Source organism: Sinocyclocheilus rhinocerous, unplaced genomic scaffold (assembly GCF_001515625.1).
Source record: "Sinocyclocheilus rhinocerous isolate Xijiao unplaced genomic scaffold, SAMN03320098_v1.1 scaffold143, whole genome shotgun sequence".
Classification (NCBI taxonomy): Eukaryota; Metazoa; Chordata; class Actinopteri; order Cypriniformes; family Cyprinidae; genus Sinocyclocheilus; species Sinocyclocheilus rhinocerous.
The window spans coordinates 155,043-176,855 of NW_015644616.1; the positions used below are offsets into that span (position 1 = coordinate 155,043).

At 38.6% G+C, this 21,813-nt stretch overlaps 1 protein-coding gene across 1 annotated transcript in view; it reads left to right on the top strand.

The window, feature by feature from the left end:
- Positions 1 to 240: 240 nt before the first annotated feature.
- The window catches only part of LOC107758401 (oxysterol-binding protein-related protein 6-like), a 31,150-nt gene continuing 9,577 nt past the window's right edge, over positions 241 to 21,813 (top strand). Inside the window, exons 1-13 of the mRNA XM_016576124.1 lie at positions 241 to 299; positions 4,080 to 4,281; positions 4,404 to 4,547; positions 4,642 to 4,695; positions 4,794 to 4,907; positions 8,306 to 8,476; positions 8,605 to 8,740; positions 13,352 to 13,470; positions 13,636 to 13,722; positions 15,819 to 15,969; positions 19,435 to 19,568; positions 21,361 to 21,453; positions 21,538 to 21,712. Coding sequence (XP_016431610.1) covers positions 4,150 to 4,281; positions 4,404 to 4,547; positions 4,642 to 4,695; positions 4,794 to 4,907; positions 8,306 to 8,476; positions 8,605 to 8,740; positions 13,352 to 13,470; positions 13,636 to 13,722; positions 15,819 to 15,969; positions 19,435 to 19,568; positions 21,361 to 21,453; positions 21,538 to 21,712 — 1,510 coding nt within the window. The 5' untranslated portion in view covers positions 241 to 299; positions 4,080 to 4,149. The remainder of the gene's footprint in view (positions 300 to 4,079; positions 4,282 to 4,403; positions 4,548 to 4,641; positions 4,696 to 4,793; positions 4,908 to 8,305; positions 8,477 to 8,604; positions 8,741 to 13,351; positions 13,471 to 13,635; positions 13,723 to 15,818; positions 15,970 to 19,434; positions 19,569 to 21,360; positions 21,454 to 21,537; positions 21,713 to 21,813) is intronic.

Genomic DNA, 21,813 nt, shown 5'->3' on the forward strand with positions numbered 1-21,813 from the left:
TAAACAGAAATTAAGTTGCTTTTGATGAATAGGTCTGAATATTATTTGAATTCTAAATAATATCAGCTTTTCTTCGCAAAGTAAATGAAAGGGAGTTTAAAATATTCTGTTCTGTTTATCTCTCTACAACACAGAGATAATTGCCAAAAACTAAATTACAAGCATTTTAATGTTGCAAAAATGTTCATCCTTTATTTCTGAAATCTCGCAGGCGTGAACACACCTCTGTGACGTCATGACCATGATTCGGTAAGTGCAGTGAAATGAGATAGCTTCATGAAACTGCTCGCCTGTTTGAGGTAAGAGTCAACTAATCTGTGCACAAAAATATGTTTCAGTGTCTATATTATGAATCGTGGGACGTCGGTTTATGTGTTTTCGGTTCGGATTTTATGTCATAAATGTATTGGTACTGAAAAATCAAGCCGTATTTGTGGAAGTTACATAATTAATTGGCTGATTTGTTGTAATTAATGATTACCGAAGCCTAATGAACCGTCCATAACTTTGATGTATTTGTAAGAGTTCTGTGTGTCACTGCGTTTAAATGTGTGTAACTCGTTACATTTTATAACAATCAATTAGTGGAAACCGTTTAATCAGAAGATTATAGTCATTTGATGAATCTGATTATAATAGCCTGTCTTCAAGTGTCTCTACATGGTGTCAAATGATTTAGTTGTTTTACGTAGCCTATTTTAGAGAGATCTGCGTGTATTATGGGTTTTTAATGAGAGCATGCCAATAGACGGTAAACTCATCTGCACGTGTGTGTGATGTGCAGTGAAACTCTTTAAACCTAAACTCATCTGAGCGGTCTTGTCACATTCCACACACATTCATCAGACCAGTCACGCCAAGCACACATTTATTTTTTATTTTTATTATTTTTTGTAATATTCAGTTTATGAATCTCAGTGGTATTTTTAGATCACAGTACAGTTGTGCTGTTTCATTACTGTTTTAGTTTGTGAAAATGTGCGACAGAAGCTTTTAGATCAAATACTGGTGAACTCAGTTATTTGTTCATAGCTTTATTAAGTGTTTCAAATAGTTCAAGAGAAACAACCCCCCCCCAACCTGCCCAAACCTGTTTGTTCACATTGCTCCGATTCAGTGTCAAGTAGTCACCAAAGTTAGACCTAGGCCTGCAATGTGTTTAGCCTACACATAGTTCATTTTATAATTTTAAAACGATTTGATTTTGGCCTTTTGTAATTTATCAAACTTATTTTGAGCTTTGTTTGTACCTTTACTTACAGCATTCTAGATAAATGTTTAACCTGTTTCTTACAGTCTTTCACGTTTTGCTAAATCTAGATTAGCTGATCTGTTTTGAATCAGGGTTTTTTTTTTTTTCCAGTATAAATTCTGAGGTTATAATTATGCTGATAATTATTTGATGCTGTGGTTCTCAAACGAAATGGAGCTTTAGGGTTGAACCATTCACTGGTAAAATACAGGGTGCTTCTCAAATGGATGGCTGCGTTCTTCCTACGCTAGTTCTTCTGAGGCTTCAAGTCTGAAGTCCTGCTCAGCATTAAATGCTAGAATGAGACTGTGTAGTAAGTATGCATGACTATTTCAAAAATGTTTCTGCCCCTGCCGTCACGGCACGAAAATACTATTAAAATTATGTTAAATAGTAGCCTATTTTATATTAAAAATCTCTATAATAACCGATTTTTAGGGGTGCTCCGATTGATTGGCGACCGATCGCTATCGGCCAATAATCTCTTTGGGAAGTTTGATCGGTGGCCGATCTCATAAACGAATCTCAAGCTAACGATGCGCCTGCCATGAGAGGTTTGGCATGACATGCAGTGGCACAGTCACAATCTCTGTCCGGCACGGGTAAAATAATTATAATGCTGAAGGTGAGGTACAATTCATATGACTTTATTAAATAACTTCCAAAAGAAATTTGAAAACTTTCTGCGAGACATAATTTCACAAACAGTGTGAGTGAATCACTGTGCGCTCTTTCTCTTTCCCTCTCAAAATGCTCAAATAGCTTCAAATCACCACATCGCGTCTGCACTATAAGCGAGCTGCACAGTTGACACAGGAATTGTAACTTGCACAATCAAATCTGTGTCGCATCATCACTAAAGTTTACAATTTGCATTTCTTTTTAAGTCTTGCCAGTGTTTAAACCATTCAGCACTCGCACGCTCTCCTAGAGACGGTTCACTCATGCACACTCAAAGCGTGCACACATAAGGCCGCCTCACATACAGCTCACAAAATCAGTCTTTTCTTGTGCTGTGTGTAAGCTATTATGCATTGTAAAAACAAAAATGCACTGCATGGTCAAATATTTAGGTGAGATAATTATGTAGTTTTGGAAAATGTCCACACAAAAAAAATGCTATCCCTCCACCCCTCAAATTAAAAAATTTGGTTTTGAGGTAATGAGACACCATATTTGCCGCCAGGAATTTTCAGAGTCTCCACTATTAACTGCCTTGTTTCACTTTCCTCCATGTGATTCTGTGGGCTGCCACAGACTCATGACAGAAGAATGAGAGTATTAACAGATTCAACAGGTGCCTTTGCATCGTTAGCACTTGGCCGCTATTTAATAAATATTAAAGTGATATTATTCCCTTAAGATTTGCATTATTTGTGATACCAAGAGTTAATAGTGTAATTTTTTTTTTGTGGTGTCTGAAGTGATTATAACAAGTCTTAGTCACAGTTCCAATGGACTAAATGTAATGATAATTTTTAAAAAAGACAAATGTGTGAGGAGAAAATTAATATTAGTCGAATTTAAAATAAACATTTGCATTTGAAGGCAAAAATATTACAATGAATGTTAGGTGTGCGTCAGGGAGCGTCATCAGTGGAGCACGAGATGCGGTGATGATGATGTAAGTGACGTTGTAGTTTAATGTTTTGTTAGTCTAGCCCACGATACGCGCAGTTGCTGCGTTATTCATTCAAAATATTAGAGAAATATAGTAGCTCATTGCGGAGAAGATCTTGATTAGGTTAAAACCGAAACCAAGCCATTCACACAGAAAGCATATTCAGCTCATTTTCTAGACGGACAAATATGACTGCTGCACTCGCGTCACACACAAGAGATGTATAGAAAGCCATGCAAAGTTAAAACAGTTTAAACTTCGAAAACATGTCACGAATTTGTGGAAGTTTACTCCTTATGTTTTTATAGGCAATCTTTGTGATGGGCGATTCGGCTCTTTGGATTAAGCAATGCCAAGGGTGTAACTTTGGTTTGAGAAGTGGGGGGGACACAAAATGGGGGAAAATGTTTTCAATTTGCGAAACAACAGGCCAGGTGTGAAAGCACCCTCAGTGAGCTATTTTTAGAGTGTGCACGCGACGTTCCTGGACGCTGACGCGCGTCTGTGCCCTGCTCGGTCCTGCTCCTCCGTGGCGATGACGGCGTGCGGTTAAAAAAATCATAACAAACGAATTTGAAAGTGGGGGGGGACATGTCCCCCCTGTCCCCAGTGGAAATTACGCCCCTGAGCAATGCATAAATAAAATAAGTGAAATGACAGCGATGCTGTTTTGTTCATAATTTGTTTATGCAATTTACGAAATTTGATTTGATTTAAATGAGTTAATTTAGAGGTAATGCACGTTTTTTTTATAGACCGTTATCTCCATGCGTGGACCGTTTAATGTGCTGCATTATTTTGCTCATTGCGCCCTCCTGTGGCCTCGGGGAAACAAGCCAAAATTGAACCTATTTAAGCTGCATATAAAACATTAGAAATTAGATATTTGTTTAATTTTTTTTTGTGTTTGACTGATAAAACAAAAATACGCCCTCCTGTGGCCTCGGGGAAACAAGCCAAAATTTAACCTATTTAAGCTGCATATAAAACATTAGAAATTAGATATTTAATTTTTATTTTGTGTTTGACTGATAAAACAAAAATATTTTTAATTTAAAAATACAGTGGTTAAATGTAAAAATGTTTTTGTATTGCTCTGTTTTAAAAATGGTTATAAATAAAAAAAATTTTTTTTTTTAGCTATATCGCCCAGCCCTACTTTCCACTCATTTCCACTAATTTGTATGTTTGTATAATGCATCTCAGACCATATGTTATTTGATGGAAGCATCCAGCCTGGAATAGACTGACTTCTGAACATATACTTACTATATCAATGGCTGACTACGGACATCCTCTGGGTAGCAGCCAATCAGTGAGTGCTCTGGATAAATCAGCGCTCATCTCTGCTGTTAAACCCACACACTCCTGTAATGACAGCACAGGATCTTCACGCCACTCACGACAGGTCAGTGAACAGCTCTCAATATTTCTTTTTGTTCTGGTTCTTAACATCTGAATTGTTTGTAATTTCCTTTTATCAGTTATTATTATCATAACTCAACACCTTTTTTTTTTCTCCCAATACAGAACTCCAGGGATTGGGAAGTAATATCAGATGCAGAATGTTCTGCACCTGTCGCGGGAATGAGTTTGGTCAATAACACTGTTCCAGGCATTTGTGAGGGATTCCTCATGAAAAAGCGCAAGTATCCTCTCCGGGGCTGGCATAAGGTGAGTTGCATGAACTAAGAAAATATCCATGGCATAGAATGACCACCATGACTCACCTAGTGACCTGTCCCAATGTAATGATTTTCTCCTTTAGAGATATTTTGTATTGGATAAGGGGGTTCTCAAATATTCAAAGACTCAACAGGATGTAAGCAAAACTAATATCTCTTATTGTAGTAATTAAAATCACAATGTAGTAATATCTTTTTCCAGCGTTTTTCTAAGTGTGACTTCTCACATCCTCAGATTGTCAGAGGCAAGATTCACTGTGCTTTAGATGTTAGTCTTGCGGTCATGTCTGTGAACAGAAAATCTAAGCGCATCGATCTTGATGCTGGCGACAGCTTGTACCATGTCAAGGTGTGTATATGTACAACTAAGAATGTTATAGTAGTAGTGATTGATGTTGTAAATCATTACAGTAGCTCAGGTTGCCCACGTTAGCTGAGTCTGAGTCAAGTAAATAAATCCTCAATAAATCAAGAGAGTGTCCAAATTGCACTCAAACCATTACAACCAACGGTATTTCACATTCATTCTATGCTTCAAAAAAACAATGCATTAATAATAAAAAAAAAAATTTTTTTTTTTTTGAACTATCACAATTTAAATGACAACTGTTTTGTAATATTTGCTTTCTGTAGAGTTATTTTTATTGAATGTCTTGCACATAAATTTAGTGTTATTTACTTCTCGGGGTGTTTTTTTTTTTTTAGCTAAATTAAGTACCAGCCGTTCAGAACTTTTACTAGCCAAAACAAATAAACCATGGGCCAGATTCATGAAACATTCTTAAGAAAAAAAAAACTTATTAACTGCCATTTTCTTTTTTTAAACTTAAGAAAAAATGTAAGAAAATATTTTGTATTCCCAAAATTTTTATTAATGTTATTTTTTCTTAAGATTGTTCCTAACACAAAACTTAAGGATTCAAATTCGTAAAAAAAAACTTCTTAAAAATCATTGTAAATAACTTCTTAAAGTTAGGATAGCCCCAGACTTGTCTTAAAACCCAAATAGTAAGAATTATTTAATTAATTTATTGGGTCATTTCAAATTAATTGTTATATTTAAGCATTACAACAACACTAGTTACATATAATACGTAGCAGGACTATACTAGGGATGTGCACGAGTTTTCTGAAGTGACAGCGATGACTGTTAATGTAAACAATGACCGGTCATGATTGTGTAACGCAACCATTTGCTGAATTCAAAATTCAGTAACACCTCTACAAAAACAAGTGATAGGGAGCTTGTTTTTAATTTAGCCTATAAATACAACATAATCTTTAGCAGTATTCAGCACGAATGCGCCCATACACCGCACACATTTACTGTAGCAGCGCACACACACATACTGGAAGCTTTCACATTTAGAAGAGAGTGCAAAAACACAGCACAAAAATGAATGAAACCGATCGCTGCAGCTTGAGACAGGCTTTTTTCAGGTAACTTCAAAAACATGGCACATTAAAAATGTGAAGCCGAGCGTCAGTCAGGCTGGTTGTGACAAAATAGTGTGCGTGCTTATTATGATTACTAGTGTAATCCGAAATCTTAACTTATTTCTTAAGAAGATTTTCGTGAATCCGGCCCCAGATTTTTTTCAAAGTTTTTTTCAAAATCAAAGTTGCAGCTTTGATTTAAATTTAATTATTATCTGATTCTGCTGTTAGTTTTTATTACATACAATCATTGTTTGTAGATACCTGTAATGAATCATCCACTGAAGGCGAGCGTAAGTGAGAACCCAAGTGCAGTTTTATTTACAGCTGATATCCAAACAAGAAACACAGACTTGACTTGACTTGAACAGACATAGCATGAGTAGTCCTCAATATTTAAATTACCTTGACGAAGGCGGAGGAGATGAACAACTGCTGGGTTCATTGTGGAGGTCATGTATTCTGTAATGAATCATCCACTGAAGGCGAGCGTAAGTGAGAACCCAAGTGCAGTTTTATTTACCGCTGATATCCAAACAAGAAACACAGACTTGAACAGACATAGCATGAGCAGACTTGACATAAACAGACTAGACTCACCAACAGCGGGTTAAATACATTCAATAGACGACGAGGGCACAATGGGAACATGAAGCTACTTATAGGAAACAAGAGGGTCACATGACAAGAACAAACCAATGGGAAACAAGACACATGACTAAGACAACCAATCAGAACATGACACAATGAACAGGGGAACCAATGGCATGAATACATGAGGGCAAGGGAAGCATGACACAAACAGGGACCATGAAACAATTACAAAATAAAAGACATGGAAAACATGAACATGAAACAAAACACCACATTACAATACCACATAAATCCAACATAAATGGGTTGTAGATACATAAATCCAAACTGTTGCAAAATTCTCTGATTTCTCTTATTTCCAAATATAGCTCATTCTAAATTTGTTTAATGGTACACACGTTAAGGATTAGTGGACAGGCTGCCAATTAACAAAGTGATCAGCAGTTTCCTTACAAACGTCACAAGTCATCACCTTCATTGTCATACATTCAAAAAAAGTCAACCCGTTTTCCTCCAAAGGCATTTGATAATAATGAAAATCTTGTCTCGAAACATGATGACATAACTAGATAAAAAAAGTTTGTAGACAAACTTTAAGTTTACTTCAAACTTTCTGGCTAAGCTTTTTCAAGTCGTTTTAAAAGCTTGAAATTTAAAGGTTTTCAGTTTGAAATAGTAAGATTTTAATTTACTAGTTTTTAAAAGCTTAAAACCAGCTAAAACTCAAAAGCTAGATTTAGAAAAATAGCTAAAACCAGCTGATTTAGCAACAAAAGTTAAAAACTAGCTAAGACCAGATCATTTAGCCAAAAACATCTAAAACATCTGTTTTAACAAATAAGCCAGCTAAAACCAGTTGATTTAGCAAAAAATGGCTGAAACCATTTAAAAACAGCTAAAATCAGCTGAATTTGGCACAAAAAAAAAAAAAAAAACGGCTTAAAGCAAGCCGATTCATTAAAAAAAAAAAGTTAAGCCCAGCTAAAACCAGGCCATTTACTGAAAACCAGCTAAACCCTACTGATTTAGCCACAAAAGCTAAAAACCAGCTAAAACCAGATAATTTAGCAAAAAAACCCCAGCAAAATAAGTTAAACCCAGCAGATTTAGCCACAAAAGCTTAAAACCATCTAAACCCATCTAAAACCAGCTGTTTTAACAGATAACAGATGGATAGAAATAGTACATTGGGTTTTTCAATCCAACTTAATAATACCCCAACATATAATGTCATGATAATAAAATTCCCATGCCTTTTGTGTCAGCAAATTGACAGTAAATGTTTCTCAATGGAAGCAATATGGCATGTTGCAGAAAAAAGCTAAAGGCTACTTCTGGGGTCTGTAGAATGATGCTCAAAAGTCTTAGACATGCAGTATTTATCAAACACTAGGAAGTGGGAATGGGTTGAAAAAGTGGCCTCTTGTCTCCTCAACAGTCTTAACAGAGCTACTCCAGCAGAGCATTTACTTGACTTACTTGAACACTAACTTGATTGGTCATTGTGTTCAAAAGATGAACAGATGATTGGCTACACTTCTCAACATTAGAAGAAAATGTGGGATGGGAGGCCCCTCTTAGTGGAGTGGCTCTGACAGCGATGACATGCAAAATGATAGAATATAATTTAATTATAACACATTGGATTTGCTTGTGAAGAACTCTCTAATTGTAACAATTTGTTTGTGGGTGCGTTGGCTTGTCTTCTCCTTCCAGGCAAAGAGTGATGATATCTTCTACATCTGGCTGACCAAACTGACTGCCCATCGGCATTTCAAGAAGAACGAGGCTATAAACCTGCACCACGGGGTCCTTCAAGCCCTCTCGACAGGAACCAGCAGCACTTTGCCTGCCATGGCGAGTCTTGCACAGAGAAACCGAGCGATGGTGGGCATTAATGTTCATCTTAAGTGTGATTTGCTTTTGGAAATTAAGTAGCATTTTTTGTTTTTGTTAGATTTCCACTGCCTTGAATTTTCCCCCATTAAGCGGTTGTACATTTTTCTCTTATCTAGATGCCACATTATCAGAGCTCACCATCATTGTTTGGGTCAGAGATGCAGGGTTCCCCGTCAGCCTCTTCATCTCGAGGAAATACTAAAGTATCTGATTGGCTCAAAAAGACACAGGAAGCTGACTTGTGCCAGCTAGGTATGCAATACTAATACCTTTTAATTCAGCATGAGTATATGGAGCCAGTGTAGGTCCTGAAGAAATGTCATTTAAAGGGGTCATATGATGCGATTTCAATTTTTCCTTTCTCTTTGAAGTGTTATTGGTGCATAAAGAAGATCTGTAAAGTTGCAAAGACTAAAGTCTCAAATCCAAAGAGATATTCTTTGAAACAGTTAATAGTCAGAAGATCTGTAAAGTTGCAAAGACTAAAGTCTCAATTCCAAAGAGATATTCTTTATAAAAGTTAAGAGTCAACCACGCCTACCTAAAACGGCTCGTTCTAACACGCCCCCACATGTCTACGTCACGATGTGGGAAGATTTGCATAACGCCGCCCAAATGTTCACGCAAAGAAAGAAGGCGTAACTTTTATTCTCGCTGTAGTATTGTTGCCACCGCCGCCATGCCATGGAGACACTGTGTTTCATTGTGCAAGCGAAACTACTTTGTTTGGCCTGCCAAAAGAGGACGATATCCGCTTCTTCATGCCTAGCGCTGATCCGTGCTGGTTGCTGAGGAAATACATCAACTTCGCGCTGTGGATCGCCGGATCGGCTTTCACCGTGGATGAAGCGGAGTCCAGCCCGGGGTCGTCACATGTGTTTGCCGCAAGCCCGCCGGCCGCTCCTTCGTCGAATCTGCCGGCCGCGCCGTTCTCAAGCTCACCGGCCTCCTCTCACTCAGCCCACTGGCCGTTCCTCACTCTAGCCACCGGCCTCCGCTCACTGTAGCCTGCCGTGTGTGACGCTGTGTTTCGTTGGGAAAGCGAAACTACTTTGTTTGGTCTTCCAAAAGAAGGACACGACTAGAAATCAGTGGTTAAGTTGTATTTACAACACTGTTCCAGAGCACTTCAACCCAAATATTCGATGTGGTAGATCTTTATCACTGTCCCAGTAGATCCCGAACAAAACAGTAAAATAAGTACAAAAATGCATTACATTTATGGGGTTATATTAATGTATCACTGAAGGGTACTGTCTTGAGAAAAGTTTCGATGGCAATGGCATTTTCCAGCATGGCGCCGCAAATGGCAGCAAGGACGCTGAGCTCCGCGATTCTTCTATTGTTTTTGTTTGTTTGTTCTGTGTTTTGTCATTCTTCTTCTATAAGTTTTACCAGAGACGAACTCCTTAACATTAAGCAGCACATCCCAGACAACATTTTTCCGGTTTTTGATTATTCGGACGTTTTGTTGGACATTCTAGTCGGAGGTACAGCGGTGTTGTTCAAACGCGCGTGCAGACGCAGAAGAGGGAAACGCGCCGGCGCCCTGGTGAAGCTCCGCGCACGCGACTTTCGGACTGTGCTCCCAAGCATTCATCTCACGAATGTCCGTTCCCTTCCTAACAAAACGGACGAACTTCTTCTCCTCACCCGCACCAACAAGGACTTTTCAAATTCTGCTGCACTGTGCTTCACTGAAACCTGGCTGGGTGAAGCCAGTCCGGACAACGCGCTTCATCTGCCAGGCTACCAGCTGTTCAGAGCGGATCGCATCGCGGAGTTAACGGGGAAAACCAAAGGTGGTGGATTGTGTTTCTACATCAACGAATGTTGGTGTTCAGATGTAACAACGCTGAAAAAGGTATGCTGTCCTAATTTAGAGGCACTCATCATAAACTGTAAACCTTTCTACTCGCCGCGGGAGTTTTCCTCTTTCATTCTCGTGAATGTGTACGTGCCTCCGGACGCGTGCGTGAGCGCCGCGATGCAACAGCTGGCCGAACAAATAACTGAAATGGAGCAAAGGTACCCAGACTCTATTTTAATCATTCTTGGAGATTTTAACAAATCAAATCTCTCCCGTGAACTGCCAAAATACAAGCAGCACATTACGTGTCCCACCAGAGACAGCACTATTTTGGATCACTGTTACACAGCAATAAAGGATGCATATCACTCTGTCCCACGAGCAGCTTTGGGGCTCTCTGATCACTGTTTGGCTCATCTAATACCGACCTACAGGCAGAAACTGAAATCAGCTAAACCTGTATTAAGGACTGTAAAAAGATGGACTAATGAAGCAGAGCAGGATTTACAAGCTTGTTTTGACCTCACTGATTGGAGCATCTTTGAAGCTGCAGCCACCGATGCCACTGATCTCACCGAGACTGTAACTTCATATATCAGTTTCTGTGAAGATATGTGGATTCCTACCAGGACTACCAGGACATTTAATAATGATAAACCGTGGTTTACTGGGAAACTCAAACAGCTTCGTCACGCCAAAGAGGATGCTTACAGAAGTGGGGATAAAATCTTGTATAACCAGGCCAGGAACAGACTAACAAAGGAGATCAGAGTGGCTAAAAAAAACTACTCAGAAAAGCTGAGAAAAGAGCTTTCAGCAAACGATCCAGCGTCAGTATGGACTGGTCTGAGGAACATCACCATGTACAAGACACCACCCCCACAGCTTGCGGAGAATCAACAATTGGCTGACGATCTGAATGTGTTTTACTGCAGATTTGAAAAGGATCGTCTACCACCCCCCATCCGCTCTGATCTGCACTTCACACCTTCACCTACCACCCCTGCAACCCCCCTCCCTCCCTCCCCCACCATTCAACCTGTGCTTAAGGTCTGTGTAGAGGATGTGAACCGGGTCTTCAGGAAGCAGAAATCTAGAAAAGCTTCAGGCCCAGATGGTGTTTCACCTGCCTGTTTAAAAGTCTGCGCTGACCAACTGGCCCCCATCTTCACACAGATCTTCAACAGATCATTGGAGCTGTGTGAAGTTCCCTGCTGCTTCAAACGCTCCACCATCATTCCGGTCCCCAAAAAGCCCAAAATCACTGGACTTAACGACTACAGACCTGTCGCTCTCACATCTGTGGTCATGAAGTCACTTGAGAGACTGGTCCTGGCCTACCTGAAGGACATCACTAGACCCTTGCTGGATCCTCTTCAGTTTGCCTACAGAGCAAACAGGTCTGTGGATGATGCAGTCAACATGGGACTGCATTACATCCTGCAACACCTCGACAGACCTGGGAATTACGCAAGGATCCTATTTGTGGACTTCAGTTCGGCCTTCAATACCATCATGCCTGACCTTCTCTCAGACAAACTCACCCAGCTCTCCGTGCCCACCTCCATCTGTCAGTGGATCACCAGCTTCCTGACAGACAGGCAGCAGCTAGTGAGGAACGCGCTTCATCTGCCGGGCTACCAGCTGTTCAGAGCGGATCGCATCGCGGAGTTAACGGGGAAAACCAGAGGTGGTGGATTGTTTCTACATCAACGAAAGTTGGTGTTCAGATGTAACAACGCTGAAAAAGGTATGCTGTCCTAACTTAGAGGCACTCATCATAAACTGTAAACCTTTCTACTCGCCCCAGGAGTTTTCCTCTTTCATTCTCGTGAATGTGTACGTGCCTCTGGACATGTGTGTGAGTGCCGCGATGCAACAGCTGACCGAACAAATAACTGAAATGGAGCAAAGGTACCCAGACTCCATTTTAATAATTCTTGGAGATTTTAACAAATCAAATCTCTCCCGTGAACTGCCAAAATACAAGCAGCACATTACGTGTCCCACCAGAGACAGCACTATTTTGGATCACTGTTACACAGCAATAAAGGATGCATATCACTCTGTCCCACGAGCAGCTTTGGGGCTCTCTGATTGATTTACAAGCCTGTTTTGACCTCACTGATTGGAGTGTTTTTGAAGCTACAGCCACTGATCTGGACGAGCTCACCGAGACTGTAACTTCATATATCAGTTTCTGTGAAGATATGTGGATTCCTACCAGGACATTCTTATCATTTAATAATGATAAACCGGAAACGTTGCCTTCTGGTCGGCGCTACAGAGCACTGACCACCAGAACAGCCAGGCACAAGAACAGTTTTTTCCCGTAGGCTATATTCAGCCTGATCAATTAATCTTTCATAATTATACATCGTCCATCACAACTAACATAGTTATCTGACATATTTATATTAAACTGCACACTTTGTAAATAACATATCTGCACACTAATAACATATCTGTACATTTATCTAAACAATAAATTTTTTTCCTATACTTCTATTTCTGTATATAGTACATTAATGTTTGTTTTTCATTTTTTTTTATATTTTTATATTAGTTTTATATTACATCCCTACTGTGTTATTCCTATGTATGTCTGCACTATGTTTGTACTTCTACAATGGAAGCTCCTGTTGTCAAGTCAAATTCCTTGTGTGTGTAAACATACTTGGTAATAAAGATCTTCTGATTCTGAAAATTTTCTTTTTAGCATCATCATATGACCCCTTTAAAATCAACAATATAAAACACTAGAAAAATTATTAGACAATTTTTAGACACGGGTTGCGAGAAACTTCAGTGTTTACAATTATCATTATCAGTTTTTTTTTTGTTTTTTTTTTATAACAAATCGAACCTGGTGTGAAGTAGCATCACATGTTATTTGGATAAAAAAAGACGCACAATCCTTTTAATTTCACACATATTGTAGTGTTGACACTATTTAGCTTGTTTTTTTTTGTTTTTTTTTAAGACTGCTTTTTAATCCGAGTGCTTCAGAATATGTTCTTCACTTCCTCTAACATTCGGCCTCTCATGCACAGAACTTGCCAGGTGTCAGCTGGATATAGCTGAGCTCTCGAGTTTAATCCAGAAACTTCACTGGCATGAGGATGGTCTTCCCATCACAAACATGGACCTTGAACGTCAAATCAGCATACAGGTGAGTCTGCTGTTGTAAATCTGACACAGAATGGACAGGATATCTGTTATCTTTGTGCAGCAGCCAGCATAACACAAAGCAAATGTGAGAAGTAAAAGTGGTGATTATTTGATGGCATTAGCAATGTTAAATATCAAAGAGGTAAACATGGTGCTTATTTTTCAGAATCTTAGTCTTGAGAAACCCAAAAAGAAGTCTGGAAAGTTCTGGGGTCACTCCCGAACGCTGTCAAGAGGCGAATCGCTTGGCTTTGTAAGTTCAAAATGATGTTCCTTGTTTGAGTTTGAATAAATTATGTCTAATTTATGTCTAATATTGCAAATACAGAGGGTCTCATTCACTAACTGATGCATGTAGGCATCAAGGCTCAACAGTGCTAGCATTTCACTTGAGTTTGCGAATAAATAGATGTTTGCAAACTGTATAATGTATTAAGGACCATGCGTGCTAAATAAAGTCTGTCAGTTTAATGAAATTTTAAGGTCATACTTCTTAAATATCTTAGTTGTTATACAATTTATCATTTTAAGAGATCTTAAATTTGGGGATGGGGGGAAAAAACAGGAACCAGCCTAATGTTATTAAACTTCAAAGGGCAATGATTTCATTAAATGTCACTGCACATTTCAAAATAAAAATGTGGAGCTGTTAAAAGCATTTGTTAATACGGTTTCATTTATCATTTTATTATTTAATTTTATATTTGTAATGTTTTTTTTTTCTAAAGTCAATTTTATTATTGTTTTGAACTGCTTGCGCTTTACAGTTAACTCTGTTAACTGTTTTTGTTGGTGTTTTATTTTATTATTATTATTGTTTATTTTTTATTTTTGGTGAATTGTTTTAAAACCACAGCACAAAAACCCTAATAATCAAACTGAACAATTATTTTACATACTTAATTATTAAGTGTATGGAACCCATGACAATTAAAGAACAAAATCATTCAAAACATATTGTTTACTGAATTAGAAAAAAGCTAATTCATAGATAACACGAGATTTCAGTGATAGTTTTGACCACTCAAGTAAGAAATGTCCGCAGTTTCTATTTCAGAAAATCTCCTTTAAGTCACCTTAAATGAATGATCAATTAATCGTTAACCATAATACTCCAAGAAGCATCTACTGTAGTGGCATTTAGTCAACGTAACAGGATGTGCAAATGCCATTTAAAACGCCAGTTTCCTCACCTGAAAGAAACGTTTTTTTCTAGCTAGTAGTAAAAAGCTAGTAGTATTGTAAAATGAGTGATGTGTTTGATCATTTGATAAAATGAAGTGAGGCGAGCATGCTGTGTTTGGGATCATTTTACGTTAAATGGTGATACGGAGTTTAATTTTCACCAGAGTTCCGTAGTGAATGTTGATACATTGGCAATTTATGATATAGTAAGCATTAACCATTCCAACGCAGTCTTAAGTTGAACAATGAAAACATAGCTGTCCTTGCAGCCAGTGTGGAATGTAATTTTTTTCAGCTTTCTAGCACAGAAAAAGCAGACATTTTCCACACCGTCTGTATTTCCACTACAGCAACAAGTACAGACAGACACTCTGAACTGTATTGTTTCTCATAATAATTTAACATTTTACTATAGTATTTTTGCACAAGATGTGAAGAGTTAATACATCAGATATTCAGCCCCTCCAATTAATCATCCAAACAACATGAGTGGTATCACAATAATACTAGAAACAGTGATAATTGTGCCTTAGAGTACAACACCAGTGAAATTAAGATGTAGTGACGGCACTACTCCGTGTAAGAGCTTTCAGCACATCCTCTTCTGTACAGCCTTTTGTCACTCTCTGTAAATGTATCCTCGCGTTCTCTAAAGGTGTGCTCTTGCATGAGTACACACACAGCAAGATCTTCAAGTTAACTGGCTGAAGTGTAATTAACACCTTTTCTTTATACTGTAAGAATAGGCCACACATGATTTAGTTAAGTCATTTTTATTCGTATAGCACTCATAATCCTTGTTTCAGTGCGGCCAAAATGTAAAAGTGTGTGAAACCCTCCTGTGTGTAAGGTGAAAGTGGCAAAGTTTCTTCAGCCATAACCTACGCAAAACGCAGCATTTTTATTAGTCTGAATAAGACTTGATGTAGTAATATGTAACATTTTGGCTTATGCTTTCCTTGATTCCCAGACCACCAGGAGTGTTTTTTCCCCTTAAATAGTCTTTATTTCCATGTGAAAACATTTTATGTCCAAATACATATGTATGCAGGGTTAGTGAATGAAGCACACAATCTGGTTGAATGTCTTGCCCTTTTTATTTCTGAACTACTGCTTCTGTTTCCTGTTATAATAATTCTGTTTCCATCTCTTTCTTTGGAGCAGTTTTCTTCGAGCCACTTGGGCACATCAACTGGCTTGGCTGCTTCCCTTCAGTCCATCCCAGATTACGTTTACTCCCAGCTGTCCACGCCTGCGGTCTCCTCACCAGAAGGAGAGCAACTGCAGTTAGACATCTGTGCCTTGTGTGAAAAAAGTACATGGTTTCATTCATTCTGTTTCTACAATTTTAAATGCTGCTGTAAATTAGTGTAGAACTAATTCTGTTATGTGTCCAAGAAGAGATGTGCATGACAATTCATACCTGTATTGGTGGGGGTAGGGTGAAACCTTCACAAATAGCAGAGGAAGAATCCTGAACCAGTTCTTACGCATTGATATGAAAAAAATGGCTGGGGATGAAAAGAGTACTAAAACAATTTACACACTACTGTTTCTTCCCCAAAAATCCCAAAGAGGCAATGCTGAAGAAGTAGGTGTTGATCTGTGCAGGCCGTCATGTGCTGACATTCATCTTGATTACGTAATAAAGAGGAGGAAGTACAAAATGAGTCGTTTGGCAGCTTGGTTTCCGTAAAAGCTGTTTTTGCACTTACAAGGAAGTTTTGAGTTCTGAAACTTACAGTAATGCTTACATATTCCCCTCATCTAAATGGCATGAGACTGGATGACTTTCTCAAACCTACTAAATCTAGAAAATAAAAATAAAATAAATTAAAGTGATATCTGGTATGTCACTGTGGGGGGAAAAAAATACATGTACAGAAAGTAAGTGGCAACAGTGTACTACATTTACAATGTGGAACACTCATGTTCACACACACACACACACTTGTATATGTGGTTTATTGGAACTCTCCATAGGTTAAAATGTTTTGGTTTACTTAGGTTATCCTTTTTTTATTTTTTTTTATCCCCTAACCCTAACCCCACCCCTAAACATAGCCCTCACAGAAACTTCTGACATTAAAAAAAATAATAAAAAATTGTTTAGTATACGTTTAAGCCAGTTAGTTTATGAGGGCATAGTAACCATGTTTACGCTGTAATATCTATGTTGTCATACACATTTGTGGCTTCATAAACCATCTATTGAAGCACATTAGTATAAAAAGTAAAAACATATTTGAGTAAAAGTAAAAAAAAAAAAAAAAGTTTACTTTAAAACTAAATTTACAACTTTAAATTGTACTTAAAGGTGCAATAGGTGATTCTTCAGAAAAAACGTTATGCTGGTTGAAAGTCTCTTCACATCCCGATAGCAATCATTAAGTTAAGTGGTCTAAAGGTATTTTCTGTGGAAGGCGCAGGACCAAGAAATGTTCATCCAATCAAAACGCTCTGTCCGAGCGTTTTAATTGACTTTCCTACCTGCCTGTCAACGTACTAAGGTTTGTTTAATGGGAGAAAACAAAACGCATGCACAGTGGCCTGTTGCATGAAGCTAGCTGAACAAACTCAGAGGAGGTTTAGAGTTGACAAAACCAAACAAACCCAGCCTGTTTTAGATCAGGTTCAGCAGGCTCACAAAGTTCGATATAAACATTCTGTCAAATCCACAGCCACAGTTTGATTCACTTCTCGCAAGAGTCTGTGCAGTTCACAGTTCTGCTGAAGATTAATAGATGTTATTAAAAATATAATGGATTTAAATGCTGTGTAGCATAAGTTACCGTGACGATGAAACCCGCTCAAAACCAACCCACCTTCTTGAGCTCAAACTCAGTTTGCTCAAACTAAACGAAACCTTATCCATGTATAACAGGCCACATTATCCCATATATATATATATATATATATATATATAATGTGTAATTAAATGCCATGAAATATTTGATTTGACTGGAGTTGCAATATCATTATTTATTTCCCAAGCAGCAAAAAAGGCCATGTGATAAGTTTATATACAGTATATATATATATATATATATGAAGTAAAGAGTCGTTGCTATGGAAATGATGCACTGTCTTGTCTAGTAGCATGGTGTAAACTGGCAGTTAAACACAGTTAACCTAAAAATGAAAAATTTGCTGTTAATTTACATACCCTCAGCCCATCCAAGTCATTAATTTTTTTTTCCTTCAATAGAAGAAGGAATTATTATTATAATAAAGAAGAATTTTAGAGAGTAAAGGATCCATGGTCCTTGGTGATTTATACAATGCAAGTTCAAGGTTACCATAACTTAGAGTGTCAAAACAAATACAGGCAACACAAAATTAATACCCGTGGCTCCTGACGTTATATTGAGGTCTTATGAAGTAAAACTATCGGTCTGTGCACGAGACTGAACATTGTTTACAACATTATTACCTGTAATCCAGAGCCACAGGCAAACAGTCCTGAGCACAAGGGTGATGTCCAGTTCACGAGCGAAAGGTTCTTGTGGAACAGTTATTTTTAGTGAACAGCGAATCGTACTAAACTGTCTAAAACAGTTTGTGGCTCAAGTCATCAGAGTTACTCAATCAAAGCTTCCTTTTGGACGTGCATGATAGTCACTGAACTAAGGAAAGAGTTTGGACTTGGACATGTCCATGAAGAACTGATGATCTGCTAAAACAAGCATGCATAAATTGACCACTTGAATGAAGGGGGAAAATGATTTTCTTTTAATGGTTTGTCATAGTTTATGTAAAACTTTTATTTAAAAGTAAAGTTTATGATTTAAGGTAATAAACAGATTAAAGTGAAAATGGCATCCTCTGCGGCAGTAATACAGCTCAGGTTGATGCATGTGAAACTGCTTCAGCACTGGCTGTAGACTCATGTCCCGAGATGGGCATGGTGCCGCGGCACACATCGGGTGGCTATCACACAGAGATGTTGCTGCAACAGGCGTGTAGCCTCAGAACCCTGGACAGGGCCTTGGCTGCGTTGGCAAATCAGCTGCCTCAAGTTGCTGATGCCTTGGCACACAGCTGGCCCCGGGGACTGCGCAAGTGTGCGTTCCCCCAGTGAGCCTGGTTGCACAAATATTGTGTTAGGTCAGGAGGAAGGAGAACGGGTCCTGCTGGTTGTGATCTACTTGCCCACCAAGGCTTGGTTCTTGGAGCTCAAGCTCCTGTTGACACCCCCTCTCTGGCAAATTAACCTGAGGAGGGAACTTCTTTCTCGGTGGCATGGCACAAATGCCCAGACCTCTGGACAGGGTGTGAGTGGGCTATCACTCAGCACTGTCTAGTCTAGTAGCATGGTGTAACACTATTGGTGATGGTAATGAACCCAATCACTCAAGCCAGAGCCCCCTCTACGAGGCAGCTGTATGAAGGGGCATCTTTTCGCAAACTGGTGTTCTTCCTGAAGAGAAGACCCACAAAGACGCGCCATCGGGTCAGAAAACAAGAGATTCCATATCTATATCCATTGGTGGCCAAACCGAATGCCAGTGACTACATGCCACTGCAGTAGACATACAGTATCTTGCCGTATTAAGGCCAACCATTCATATATTAATTGGAAATTTGTGTAAACTGACATCTCTAGTTGTTTTAGAAAGATACCATTTGCAATTAACTTACTAAAGCTTACAACTTGGAAGCTAGATGGTGCCATGAGGTTATTTTGTTGCTCAATAGTCTACACAATAATGCAAGACGGTTTGGTTTCAAACTTTAAATTTAAATTTGTATTTTCTTTCATTCTTCCTTTCTTTTATAGTACATTCATCTTTAAAATCCATCCATGAATCCCTGGCTCTGGAGCGTGAGCGAGTCAGACAGGCTTGGGCCGGACCTGACCTTCGGCAGTCAACCTCAGATCAGTTGGCCACATTGTGCACGACCCTCTCAGAGGTAAAATTTTTTTCCTCCCTGTTTAAGATGGAGCTAGCGTGCTAGTACACTTCTGACAACACACTGAGCTGCTGCTACTACTAGTATCAACTATAAACACTGCCGATTGAATAAGCTGAATAGTTTGTGGTAAACAAAAGAATGCTAGCCCTTATCTTTTAGAATCACTTGTTTATTCAGTAAGAGGTGTGTGTGTTTTTTTTGTTTGTTTTTTTTATACCATTTTATGTCCTGATATTTGGTGAATTCATTGAAATTATAGACTGTATTGTACTGTCATGTATGCTCTCATGCCTTTTATGCTTAAAGGTGACATCAGATGCCCATTTCACATAAGTTGTCATGTTTCTTTAGATTATTTCTGAAATGTCTGTAACATATTTTGGTTAAAATTCCTCAGCGGTTGTGAAAAAAAACACCCTTTTTACCTTGTCAAAACTAGCTGTTCACAGCGACCCGTTTTGGTGCATGTCTCTTTAAATGCTAATGAGCTACTGCTCACCCCACCCATATCTTCCGTACTACTAATGCGTACACTAACATTAGGTTTGTTCGAGATGCATCGGTGCTGCGCAGACCGATCGGCGTATGACATCAAAGTACCGCGAGTGTGATTAGAGAGCAGACAACTAAGCTTTTGAACCGCTCTCCCGGCACATTGATGTCATACGCCGATCGGTCTGCGTAGCGCTGATGCATCTCAAAATCATCTTTCAGACCTAAGCTATAGAATGAATAACGAATATCGAACATTGCTAACAATAACCAAAAGAAACAAACAAGAATTATATATAAAAAAAACTACTTGCATCTTTCAAATGAATTGTAGGTAAGCTCCATCCTTTAAATGCAATTTTGATGCGAGTCCAGCTTCATATTGCCCGAGGTTTGAAAATCAGTCCGGCAAAAAAATTTTTGCACACAGGGGGTCTGAATACTTTCCGTACCCACTGTATATTGGTGCTGTCAAAAGTAGCGTTAACACAGGCGATTTATTTTTTTAGTTTAACGCTTTAAAATTATTTAATGCAATTAACGCGGGGCGGAGCTAGGGTTGGCCACCCTACTCACAACTGCTGCCTCTGTCTCTTTTTTTTTTTTTTTTTTTTTTTTTGAATGAATAACGAATATCGAACATTGCTAACAATAACCAAAAGAAACAAACAAGAATTATATATAAAAAAAACTACTTGCATCTTTCAAATGAATTGTAGGTAAGCTCCATCCTTTAAATGCAATTTTGATGCGAGTCCAGCTTCATATTGCCCGAGGTTTGAAAATCAGTCCGGCAAAAAAATTTTTGCACACACAAGCAAGTTTTTGCCCACTCTTTCTGGGACATTCCCTTCATCTATAAAATTAAGCCATTTCACTTTTGTTTCATCTGAAGCTGGGATTCTGTGTAAGGATGCCTGTACATCTGAACACGGAGCAGGTTGCATGCCAGGATTGCTTCATTGTTCAAACCCAGAAAAGTGAAAGGCACCATTTTGCTATGTTTACAAAAAGGGGTGGGAAGAGGGCAGACTCCATATTTTGCTCGGAGGCAGTCATGTTCAAATAACTAGCTAGTTACGTCAAAGCCGGCACCAAATTGAAATGGGTCGCTGGATGACACATTTTTAAACTCAGACAGTTTATAACAAACTGGCTGCGTGTTTTCTTTTCAGCTTTTCTGAGCTGGCAGACACAGCAGAAACCTAACTAAATGCAAAACAATCTACAAAAGTGAAAATTTCATCCGATGTCACCTTTAAATTGTACTAGTTACTGACTTTACTTTTGTTTTTAGCTTGAGATGCAGTCACGTTTAACCAGAGTTCACTCTGTGTCACTGTCATCCGATTCCTCAGATGAGTCCTACTGTACTGTGTGCCAGGATCAGGTGTGTGCTTCCCCATGTCTGAAGTTTTAAAGTAATGGTTTTTGTTTGTTTATTTAATATAAATCTCTTTTTGTCATTAAGCAGGCCACCCCATCTCAGGACCGTAAGCTAAATCGTACACCCTCAGTAACAGACTGTACAGCAGAGTATTTTGATGCCAGTGAAGTAATTTGTGAGAATTTGTCTGAAAATGAAACCTCTGACGAATCTGGATTGAGTAATGTCACCACAAGCAACTCTGAACCAGAGGAAGGCCACAGTACGTCTACAGTTAGCTAAACCATCAGCTTTACATGTTGATGGTTATGTAATGACAAATGAATAATAAAACCTTAAAGATAATTAAAGTGGTCCTTATAT